The sequence below is a fragment of the Sander lucioperca genome, chromosome 13 (genome assembly GCF_008315115.2).
Source record: "Sander lucioperca isolate FBNREF2018 chromosome 13, SLUC_FBN_1.2, whole genome shotgun sequence".
NCBI classification, from domain to species: domain Eukaryota; kingdom Metazoa; phylum Chordata; class Actinopteri; order Perciformes; family Percidae; genus Sander; species Sander lucioperca.
The window spans coordinates 21,181,726-21,194,424 of NC_050185.1; the positions used below are offsets into that span (position 1 = coordinate 21,181,726).

The 12,699-nt window shown below is 40.1% G+C and overlaps 1 protein-coding gene across 3 annotated transcripts in view; it reads left to right on the plus strand.

The window, feature by feature from the left end:
- fstl4 (follistatin-like 4) overlaps positions 1–12,699 on the plus strand; it is a 232,548-nt gene that overhangs the window by 76,953 nt on the left and 142,896 nt on the right. For all 3 annotated transcript variants that reach the window (XM_036008851.1, XM_031308195.2, XM_036008850.1), the window contains exon 4: positions 10,802–11,044. In XM_036008851.1, the coding sequence (XP_035864744.1) occupies positions 10,802–11,044 (243 nt within the window). The remainder of the gene's footprint in view (positions 1–10,801; positions 11,045–12,699) is intronic.

The window sequence follows — 12,699 nt, forward strand, 5'->3', positions numbered from 1 at the left end:
CATCACTAGATTAAACAGACATACGTGAGAGATTTTGTTCTACACTGCTAAAGAAAAAAACCTGAGTATCACATAGTGGGTACATTGTCATGGTAGAAACATCAATGCAAAGTAAATTCCCCATTTTACTCTCCTCATTAGAAGTAACTACATTACATGTGTCCCAGCACACAGTAACACCTCATAAACGGCAGCTTGTCATTTCATTTGATAACTTCTTCCATTTGCATCCTTCACGATCAATAATCTGAAGGGGAGGGGGAGAGCAGGAGAAACATCAAGACATGGGAGGAAACAGAGTCAGCATGTGTTAATAAGGGACGTGACAAGTACACTTAATCAGCTATGACTACTTCCTTTAGTATTCAGCTTCAACCATCAGCCATGCCTCTTCAGAAATCAGTGAAAGCTTCTCCACTGCCAGTGTTTTGTTTGCCACATTACAGTCACGATTTCAGCCTCCACCCGGTAGACTCGGATTCTAGTTTCCTTAGTGTGTGTGTGGCAGTGTCTGTCTGCGTAGGCTTAAGTTTGCTGTAGGAACTGAGTATGTCCAAGCCTAGATGCCAGTCATTAACAGTACATTTGTCTTTATACACATAGCAGTAAAACCAAAACTTGGGCTGACTAAATGGCTTCAGTGTCCATCAATTCAATCACCAAGGTACTGGCTAACCTGCCATTAAGACAGAGGTCATGGAAGTAATGGGTGATTTGCAGCACTTAATAGAGAAAAACGGCTCTGGTACAAAGTTTATATTAAATGTAATTATCTTCCAAAGTTACTTTTTGTAGTGGTGTTGCAGTAGTCGTCTCTAGTGTCCAGAGTGAGTCAGGAAGAGACACAGAGTTTCAAAGTCAGGTTTACTTTCTGTCTTGTCTATCAGTTTGTCCTTTGGTACAGACTGAAATATCAACAACAATTGGATGGATTACCATTCAATTTTATATAGGCATTCATGGTATCCAGAGGAATCCTAATGACTTTGTCGATCCAAAGACTTTTCCTCAAGCGCCACCATGAGGTTGACATTTCTGGTTTGGGGGGAAATGTGACATTGCCTTGTAGTTTTTGGAGCAGAGTGACCCAATTTATGTCACAGATTTTGTTGAGGTCAAGTGGACAGAATTACTCATTTCTCTCCGGAAAGATGAATATAACTTCTGTTGCAATATCGATAGATAATGTAGTATCTATCGATTCGAGTAAATGTACATGTAATTTACTAACTCAAAAAAGTGGATTCAGTGTTAAATAGTTACTGTCTAAACATTTTAAAGTGCTGGGCGAAATGATGATACATTATCAAAACGATATAAAAATGTCTATCATATATACTTTTCTATATTGTTTCTATCACAATGTCGTAAAACCAGCGGCCGATCTGCGTTAACCCGTGAGCAATATTTATGTCATTTGGATGTCGCTTTATGTTCTGATCCTTAGAGGTTATGTTCATTTTGCACCAAAGTTCTTAATAAAATGAGAACATATTAGTACTTCTCATTTGTCCAGTATTTAATCCACATAGAAGTATAAAAATAGACTATAACATTTCATAAAGACTATTTAATTTATTGAATTACCAGAAAACATGCTATATCCTGATATCTGTATCGTTATCGAGATATGGAATGACCAATATTGTAATAAAAGATTTTGGCCACGTGGCCCAGCCCTAACAAAAAATAAACTCTGCAGTACATCTTATCTCTGTTTATTTGTGTTCCAGTTTCCATTCTGTTTGTTTGCTCAGGAAAGTAACATCATTTTGGGTACAATGCAGCAAAATGGACAGTTTGTTCTTATCTGTGTCTGTGCCACAGCATATCTCACCTCGCACTGAGGGCTGTTGTCCATTGATATTCCAGCTCAGCGTGCATGTCAGAAGTGCTTTGTTTGACTGCGCGGCACAGGGGAGACAGTGTTTGACGGCGCGTCTCTGAATTTAATTACCTACAGCTGCTTTAGAGCAAATAAAATGATCTGAAGGATCAGCAGATGTGACAGAGCTTTTCTTTGGCTGCATAACACGTGTGTTCCATTTATGCACACTATGCATACACTTACATCTATACTACTATCAATTCAATTCAATTTTATTTATAGTATCAAATCATAACAAGAGTTATCTCAGGACACTTTACAGATAGAGTAGGTCTAGACCACACTCTATAATTTACAAAGACCCAACAATTCCAGTAATTCCCCAAGAGCAAGCATTTAGCGTGACAGTGGCGAGGAAAAACTCCTTTTAGGAAGAAACCTCGGGTGGTGAGAAAAACTTCCTTTTAGGGAGAAACCTCGTGTGGTGAGAAAAACTTCCTTTTAGGAAGAAACCTTGGGTGGTGAGAAAAACTTCCTTTTAGGGAGAAACCTTGGACAGACCTAGGCTCTTGGTAGGCGGTGTCTGATGGTGCCGGTTGGGGGTGTGATGAACAATGGCAATAATAGTCACAATAAAGATACTGGAACAATGACCAGAAATAGTAAATTTAGTTGTAGTAGTTCATGGCATAGCAGGGCACTGCAGGGCGTTACAGGACGTAGCAGGGCACAGCAGAGCATAGCAGGGCATAGCAGGACGTAGCAGGGTGTAGCAGGACGTAGCAGGGCACAGCAGAGCATAGCAGGGCATAGCAGGACGTAGCAGGGTGTAGCAGGACGTAGCAGGGCACAGCAGAGCATAGCAGGGCACTGCAGGGCATAGCAGCATGTAGCAGGGTGTAGCAGGACGTAGCAGGGCACTGCAGAACGTAGCGGGGTGTAACAGGGCATAGCAGGGTGCGGAGCAGGACCACCGGGACAGCTGCAACCATGATTTAGGTGCCACCTTAATCCAAGGAAACATGCTGGGCAAAAGAAACACATAAGGACTCCGGGGAATAAGCTCCCCAGAGCTAAGTTAGTAACAAGCATTTCTGGGATTAGATTAATCTGACGACTATGAAGAGAAGCAGAGAAGAGAAGGGGTGCCGTGTCTGCAGAAATACACCCTCCCCCGCCGGTCTAGGCGGACGCTGCAACTCCTCACTCCCTAACTATAAGCTTTATCAAAGAGGAGAGTTTTAAGTTTACTCTTAAATGTGGTGACGGTGTCTGCCTCCCGAACATAGACCGGGAGCTGGTTCCACAGGTGAGGACCCTGATAGTTAAAGGCTCTGGCTCCCATTCTACTTTTAGAGACTCTAGGAACCACAAGTAACTCTGCATTCTGGGAGCGCAGTGCTCTAGTGGGACAATAAGGTACTATGAGCTCTTCAAGATATGATGGTGCTTGACCATTTAGAGCTTTGTAGGTCATGCATGGACTAGTTTTTCAGCATCGTTTTGAGAAAGGATGTTCCTAATTTTGACAATGTTACGAAGATGAAAAAAGGCTGTTCTTGAGGTTTGTTTTAAGTGGGCGTTGAAGGATATATCCTGATCAAAAATAACTCCTAGATTTCTGACAGTAGTGCTGGAGGCCAGGGCAATGTCATCCAGAGTAACTATATCTTTGGATAATGAGGTTCGGAGGTGTTTAGGGCCCAGCACAATAACTTCAGTTTTGCTTGAGTTTAACGTCAGAAAATTGTAGGTCATCCAGGATTTTATATCTTTAATGCATGCTTGAAGTTTAGCTAACTGACTGGTTTCGTCCGGCTTGATTGATAAGTATAATTGGGTGTCATCCACATAACAGTGAAAGTTAATTGAGTGTTTGCTAATAATATTGCCTAGAGGAAGCATATATAAGGAGAATAGAATTGGTCCAAGCACTGAGCCTTGTGGAACGCCATGGCTAACTTTAGCGTACCTGGAGGATTTATCGTTAACATTAACAAATTGAGATCGATCAGAGAAATAGGACTTAAACCACCTTAGTGTGATTCCTTTAATGGCAACTAAATGTTCCAATCTCTGTAACAGGATGGTATGATCAATAGTGTCGAATGCAGCACTAAGATCTAATAAGACAAGTACGAAGTCCTTTGTCTGAAGCAGTTAGAAGGTTGTTAGTAATTTTCACCAGTGCCGTCTCTGTGCTATAATGCATTCTAAATCCTGACTGAAAGTCCTCAAATAGACTATTGCTGTGTAGAAAATCACATAACTGATTAGCGACTACTTTCTCAAGGATCTTGGAGAGAAAGGGAAGGTTAGATATAGGTCTATAGTTGGTAAGACCTCAGGATCGAGGGTGGGTTTTTTCAGTAGAGGTTTTATCACAGCTACTTTAAATGACTGCGGTACATAACTTGTTAATAAAGATATATTGATCATATCTAGTTATGAAGTGTTAACCACAGGTAACACTTATTTAAGTAGCCTCGTTGGGATGGGGTCTAAGAGACAGGTAGATGGCTTAGCTGAAGAGACCTTTAACATTAGTTGTTGAAGGTCTATAGGATAAAAGCAGTCTAAGTATATGTCAGGTCTTGTCGTTCTTTCTAGCAGTCCTGCGTTCACACAAGTGAAATTAAAAGACAACACAAGGACACTTTTTGGGGTTGAACTTCATCTAAGAAAAGCTGTCTGCTGGCAAGACATGTCCACTCTTCGCTTCTGTAAATGTCACACATTGATATCCTGAAAGGAGAGCATATCCTGAAAGGTTTGTGAATGCAGCTTCTGTGTTTCCATGGGGCGTTTATAACGTGGTAGTGCTGCAGGCACATCAGCATGGCAAAAATGTTCTTCCAGTCTAATTAGTAAGAAGCTCGGCAGTGTCCCTCTGTCTCTAAGGAGAATGTATCAAAAGCAATAACCTCCCCGTCTGTGGAGATGGATTAAATACAAAATAAATATACTTTGTTGTGATTGCCTTTAAATGTTAAAGGGATTTAAAGAGCGTGGGAGTCTAGCCTCAGGTATAAATATATTGCTGCATATTTTAGCTGTAAATAGAGCAAGGGTTTAGACATAAGTTGCTTCAAGAGTGAAGTGACATATATTGACTCGCTCTTTTTCTCTGGCTGTGTCTGTGCACTGTGTTCTTTAGCAAACGTGCTGTACAGTGCATATGTGATTGTGGACAGATTGTAGCCTTTAAATTACCAATGGGTTCATCATAATGATACAGCCAGGACCAAGACCTACAAGATTGTAGCTTCTCCCAACCAATGAAAAAGGCAGTCAGTGAGGCAGACTGTCATGCTGTGCCTCCAGTTATGCTCTCATCCACTTAGGCTTACATACAAGGAAATGAATGGGGCACTTATCTTTGTCTGTCGAAAAATGTCAGAAAGATAAGGCAAAATGGTCTTTACACTTTTTGCAAATCGCTTATGTTGCCATGCAATTATTGACAGTGTTCTTTGCAAAATGTCCTGGAAATCTCTGATTATAGTGGACAATACTTGGTCTCCGTTTCCCTGAAGCCCAGCAGAGCTCAGCACCAGACGGGTATTGACAAAGAGAGAAAAGAGACAGAGTTTACACATGCCCAGCTAAATACGGGGTAAAAAGACAGTGGACCCAATAAAGAATACAAGAGAAAGGATGCAAAGCTTCGACTCTGGATGGTCAGCCTGACATTGTCTTGGCACCGCAGAGCGTCTGAACTTGTAAGACTGCACTGGGCCTGCAGCTTAGATAGGGAGGATTATCAAACAACACGTTTAGCCTCTTAAGCAAGCCACAATTGCAGCCAACATGGTCCTAGAGAACGCAAGACAAAAGACTTACAGTAAGGATGAACGGGAGCAGCAGGACTTAACTAAATGTCAGGCAGCTTGTGTATTGTAGATGGAACTTTTATGCGCTATTGTTTGTGCTGTTCGAATGGCTGCTGTTCATGTATTCTTTTCTCTGAGCAAGATGGGAAAGGGCGAGGGGGTTGATGGAGTGAAAGGAGAGGCAGGGAGGGGGAAAACAAGAGAAAGAAGGAAGTACAGCCACAAGTGGGGTAACTGCTCCTGGACGGTTGTTGCTAAGCGTTTAATCTCCCACGCTTGGAGAATACAAACCATCTTGTAATCGTCCCTGACCTTGACATGAACAGCAAGGTCGCAAGGGAGCCGGGCTATTTTGCATTTCCCACAGATGCTTTGCCCAAACACACAGAACAATTAGTAAACTGGATAAAAAGGAATTGATTCTTGTCTTACTCCACTTCTCCTCCTTCCCCTGCATGCTCCCCTCGGGGTAGTTACCTGGCACACCATACAACCCTACATCTTCCTCTAGCAGGTTCCTAATACTTAATTATGATAAAGAAGTAGTCAATGCTACCAGGTCAGGTTAGACAACACGTACTTGTGGCCTGTGCTTGTGTTTTTTTTCTGTGTAGCACTGCAACAATAGATTAGTTTAATTGATTTAACATTTAGTCTATAAAATGTATATAATGTGGCAATTTTGTAATCCCACTCTGACAATGAGGAATGAGACAATCATTTCTTACAGTATTGTCACACTTTTAATGCTCAGAGCATGGAGAGATGTTTGTCTCATTCCTCATTGTCAGAGTGGGATTACAAAATTTCCACGACAACAACTATAGCGAAAATGTTCATCCTACGTCTTCAAACTGCTTGTCTTGTCAGACTAACAGTTAAAAAACACGACTTTCATTTTTCAATTATATGAAACAGAATAAAGAAGAAAATAAGAAGCTGGACCCAGAAAATGTTTTTGCTTGATAAATGAAGTAAACGGTTGATCGATGATTGAAATTGTTGTCAATGAATCATTACGTTGATTGACTAATTGATAGATGGACTGATTAGATGGAATTGCTTCAGCAGTATCCGTGTGTGTTTGTATTTGACAATGTTCCTGTGTGTGCAAGCTCAGATCTTGTGTATTAGACAGTGACTGAACAAAAGAGTGTAGGCTTGCCTGCAACCGATACCTCAAAGTGAGTAGGAGGGTGATAGTGTAATAATGTGTGTTCTTTTGTGCGTGTGATTGTTTGCCTCTGTGCGTCAGCCCTGGAATCACCCTTATGTAATTAGGGTTATTTGTTCTCCGACAACAGCGCATTACCTCTTTTATTGAATATGCTGAGAGTTGAGATATGATTATAATGCAGGCAAATTCAATTTCTGCTTTCAGCACTTTGATTATAAAAGCCTGGACTGGGCTCTTTTAAGTGAAGCCAATATGGTTTTAGCCTTATTCTGCAATGGGATAGTAGAGCTGACCCCTTCTCAGCATCTTAACAACTCAACCTCAAAACAGCATCAACACAATGGCCAGCAAGTCACTTTTGGATGTGTATTCATTTTCTTGTAACAGTAAAACGTACTTCACAGCGTCCCATAACGGAAATGTAATATTACCAGCAGCAACTTTAGATTTTCTTTTACGTGTCTATTTCTTTAGCTGTTATAATTATGCTTTCATTTTCACATTTTTAGTGTTTTCCCTCTACCTTGACTTCGAGTTTATTCATGTGGTGTCTTGTTTCTCCCAGTGCTGCAGCCAACAGTCACCTCCTTTTTATATTTACTCCTGTTTCCATGGCAAATGACAAAGCTTTCTAACATCAAAGGTAAAAAAGAGACAGAGTGCTTGCAATTGTATAAGATGAAACTCAACTGGGTCAATTAGGGGTGAAGATTTTCTTTTACACCAATTTTTTTTAAATTTAATCTTAGAACAGCATATTTTAAAAGATAAACACCCAGCCACCGACCTGTAATGGCTTCAGTCCTAAAAAAAGTCATCCTTTTTTGACATTTGTATATTCTGTAACAGCACAGGCAGTGTTGTGTGGAAGTTCAGGGGTTAAAGAAGGTGAGAACTCAATTGACTTAAGTAGTCATTAACAATTAATTTATTTTCATTTGAAAATGTATTTATTTACAGATATAAATATTAGGGGTGTCACGATTCTCCAAATCCTCGATTACATTACATTTTCAATCCTAAGGTCACGGTTCGATTCTCGATTTTTATATTTTTAATTTTTTTTTTAAAGCACAGGTTGCTATGCCATTTTTAGACTAGACTTTTATGCAATATAATATCTGACCTTTGTTTGCAATGTACCACACTACATTGTCAAATTTAAAACATTTATTAACAACATAATGTAACAATAATTTATATCTTCAGTCAATTGGAAACTTAAGCAAAATAACCTGCCATCTAGTTTCTCTTTTGTAACTGCAGTCTTCTTCACAGGAGATGACATTCAAGTTCACAACAAAACACACAAAAACAATAAAACAGCCATGTCCATAGTCTTCTCTGAACAATTAAGTGTCTTAACAAACTATTTCTGAACAGTTGAACATGTGACCCTGTCTCCTTCTCCATTTCTACATCAGAAGGGGGCACAGACGCAAGCGTGGCGGAATTGGACACTGACTGCGACTTGTAGCGATCGCCGCTTTTTGGTCCCACGCGTCCTGCGTCACAGACACACCCCCGTCCGCCTCGATAATTACGCCGGCAATTGCAAACTAAAATGGCGCTAACACTCACCCGTGGAACAGGCCGATTCCATTCAATGAGTGGCTCCGTAGCTTGCCAGCCCTCGGCGAAGGTCCCGTTTTTTTTAGCCTCGTTCTAAGCGGGTTACTCGTCTTCCTTTCTTCCTCTGTGATTCTACCGGAAAACCCCAACCCCACGTTCACAGCTGTACAGTCTCCGCGGCAATGTCAGAGTATTGGCCGTAGCCGGAGGTAACTCCGCTAAGGAGGCAATCAAAGATTATCAACTAAAAGCAAGAGGCTTCGCTATGTTGGTTTGACTGTTCTTTTTTGTTTGTGGGTTTTGCTAGGGATCTTGAAGAGAACGGTTGTGATTTTGAGACGAAAAGGATCTATTGAAATTTAAATTGTGGGGTTTGTTTGTGGGTATGGCCGCTTGGCAAGCCGACCGGACGTGACATGGGGACGTGGCAGCATCAACGATTCCATTTTTTAATTTGAAATTCGAGATTGTGACTTAATTTCGGTCGATTTTCGATTTTCGATTTTAAATCGAAATCGTAAATACTTCTTCATAAATATACATCTTTAATCTCTAATCAAATAAACTCTGAACTGAATTTGCTCCTCTACCAACGAAATCAGCACTATGAGGGTGCCTGCGTAGGAGTTGTTTGTTTGTTAATACTAATTGAGATTTCTCACGATCATATGAATAATGTGTAAACTTGGGGAAGGTTTTCAACTTAATGTTTATTTCTAATTTATTACCATTGACATTTGCCAGCTTGGTCTGAGAGGCACTAGATGCCCTGCTTGTACCTGTTTGAGAATGTAGTTTTTACTGCGATAACCTCAAGGTGCATGGGAACCATGAATCCAACCGTCGGATCCCAACAAGAGAGGGGGGTCCCGGTCAGGCCCATGGAGTCAGGAATGATCAATCCGAGGTAGAGCATCTGGCTTGATCAGCAGCTTTTTGGCTTGCTTTAAGCGCAATTAGATTAAATCGGGGAAGAAGTGAAGTGTCCTAGGCAGTGAGTGGTGATGATGGGATGCTGGCGTGTGCATTTGTGCATCTGTAGGGCAGGAGCTCGCACAAGCACAGTGGTTGTTGCGTAGTGTGCGTGTGCGTGTGTGTGAGGCTAGAGTAAGTAAGGCAGAAGGTGTAAGCTCTACTTGCATTTTGAGTGCACCTACACACTCAGGTATGCATATCATTTTGTGTTTGTATACACGTATGTGTGAATAAGTGCTGAGAAGTGTTAATAAGGACACCTGGCTGGTTTGATTTTTAGGGAGTTAGGTTTAGTTTCAAAACAAGGTTTTTCCTTGTTAGCACTGTCTAATAACTGTGATCAGGACTGGAGGTGTTTGGCTTGAGTTTACGCTTTTTACTATTTCTGGTGCATACTTTTTCTTACAATATGTCTTGTTACTCTGTTGTAATTTATGTTTTCTTTTGTTCTATTGTACTTGCATATCTAAAGCAGAATGTGTTCAGAATGATGGAATCCTTGTTTGATTTTCCATAAACCAGGAGATATTTATCTGAAAATACGATTTTTGTACTTGCAGTGGATTTATTGTCAGATATAATATTTAAGTGCTTCTACAGAAAGAAGTGGTCCTCCTTACTGGATCACAGTTTTTTTTTTTATGATGACATAACATAATTTGAACATTTCGAATTGCCCCTTGATGCTATCATAGTGGGATAATATTGATATTCAGCATTTCATTCTTCCTGTCAAGGTCCTAATTAAGTTTTAGGTCCTGCTGCTGCAGAAAGTTTTTTGGTATGTAACATTTTGTTATTTATTTAGAACATTTTACACTCAAAACAAAATAAATCATTAGATGCTGATGTGGGGCACTGGAGACCTAACAAAGTTTAGTACTGAACAGCCATTGGTGAGAAATAGTCACAAATTGGTTTCAGAGTCGTACGTGTAGGCCTATGTAGCCATGCAGCAGGGATACAACTCCAATTTTTGAAAGATTTCACTGCCAACTCCATGTGCTCCTAAATATATATTCCATTGTGGCTTTCAGGAATGATAGTGGCAAAGAGTGCTAGCTGGTTGCTGTTCAGTTTTATCATTTACTTTCAGTTTGGGATATATATATTTTTTATTTTCATATAGGGTAAATCTGCTAGATATGCATCAGCAAGGACAAAGTACTTTTGTCTGTCTCCGCGCAAAATTTGTGATCTGTGCTGATGAGACAGTTCTATTTATTCTTTACATTTTGCAACTTCGGCTGATCTCTACCTTATACCTGTCATTGTAACTCTGTATCAGGGAGTAATAAAGACAAGTAAAACATTGTGGATATAGAATGTTTTTTTTTCATAAGATTCTATAAACTAACTTGCTTATTTACTTGTGCGCCTTTCCTAAATAAACCCTTTTCTCTCTCACTCTTCCAGCCCTTCCTGATCCAGACGGAGGTCCCTGTCGTAGGACTTACTGTGGACGTGGTCGACAGTGTGTGCTGATGGCAGAAACCGGCCGTGCTGAGTGTGTTTGCCAGGAAAAATGCCGGCCCTCCTTTGTGCCAGTTTGTGGCTCAGACGGCAGGTTCTACGAGAACCACTGCGAGGTTTACCGCACTGCCTGCCTGGAGAGACGACGGATCTATGTGGTGCACAGCAAGGACTGCTTCTTCAAAGGTACAGCTTGACTGTTACACTGATACACTGACACTGCAGCGGGCTGCTACACACTGTGAAAAAGATTTTGTTCAAAATATGTAAAGTACCAGTGACAGCATGTTTAAAAAGTTAACGAAGTTTTAATCCAATTAGTTGAAAAAAATCATATGAATTAATTCACTTTTCCGTATTTATTTGATACCAGTATCTTGATATGAAATAACTCCAGCTTTTTCATGAAAAAAATGCATGTAATTTAAGATAATGTTTGAATTTGAGATGAATAAATGAAATCTTTATTTCAAATGATTAAAAACATACATATTTATTTAATTACATAAAATGTGAGATGGACTGATATCTAGTGAAACCATTACACGCCTCTGGAACAGTTTTCTTTTCTAAAAAACAAACAAAATGATATTTATAGCTCATTTAGGTTGTTCAAATTTTCACTTTTTTGCAGAGCAACTGCTGCTATAACACAGGAACACAGCGATGCTGTACAGGGGCAGTTGTCTTTGATGTCTGACTGCATCACTGAGTGTGGTATAGGTTATAGGTATAGGTTATACACTTTTGATGCTTTCTGTGAGTGCCCTCAAGTGATGTTCTGATACCTGTGAGGCATACATTTAAAGGCTACAGTGGGACTTTGACTATAGTTTGATGTTGAAACAGAAATAGAGTTGTACAGACAAACTAACAAAGCTATTGTTTTGTAACATGTTCCCATCTGTCAAGCTCTTCTCACAAGCATCAATCACTGTGGAAATCATGCTGTGTCTGTCAGCCACCGTTTCAGTCGATATGAAAGAATGAAGTAATTTGTATTTTGGCATTGAAGGCTGTGGCTCAGGGTCAAGTTTGACTGGAACCTTACCTAAGCACTGACATTGGCACTCAGACAGTATGCATTTTTATCATGTCCTATATTCACCTCCTCTGTGTGCTCTGCTGCTGTAATCACGCTCCTTTCAATTAAAGTCAGCACACTTACTTGGCAGTTGGTCCTAATCACAAACACTGAGCATCTAAATCATTTATAGTGGCAGCATTAAAGTTGATTTAATGGTCAATCTAATTGTGGAATTTTAATGGTGTGTTTTCATTGAGAAGGTAAACAATGTTAGATCAGTGTGTACAGACATCATTAACAGGATTTTCATGCTGATATTTAATCCCGAATTTACATACAGTGTCCTGTGTCATAAACCATATTTGTATAGAATAGAATAGAATACACTTTATTGTCCCCAAGGGGAAATTTGTCTTGGACATAGTGCTACAATCTGTTGCTTCACAACACAATAAAATGCAAATACAATACAAAAGGATAAAATCAGCATGAAAGTGTGATCATCGTAACATCCTGAGACACAAGAGACAATAAAAGAAGGACACACATGACAGCACGAACGACACAACATCCTAACAGTGAACTATATGCTCTGCTGGTCTAAGATTTGCAATAGGAGTTCAGTAGCTTGATGGAAGTTGGAATAAACGATAACTTTAGTCTGTTTGTTTTAAATCTTGGCACACGGAATCTCCTCCCTGATGGCAAAAGTTCTTGCTCGTACAGGCTCTGTATGGGCTTGTACTCTTTCCTCCCTATTATCCTCATAGCTGTCTTGTGTGTGCTGACCAGCCTGCTTCTCAGCTGCACTGTT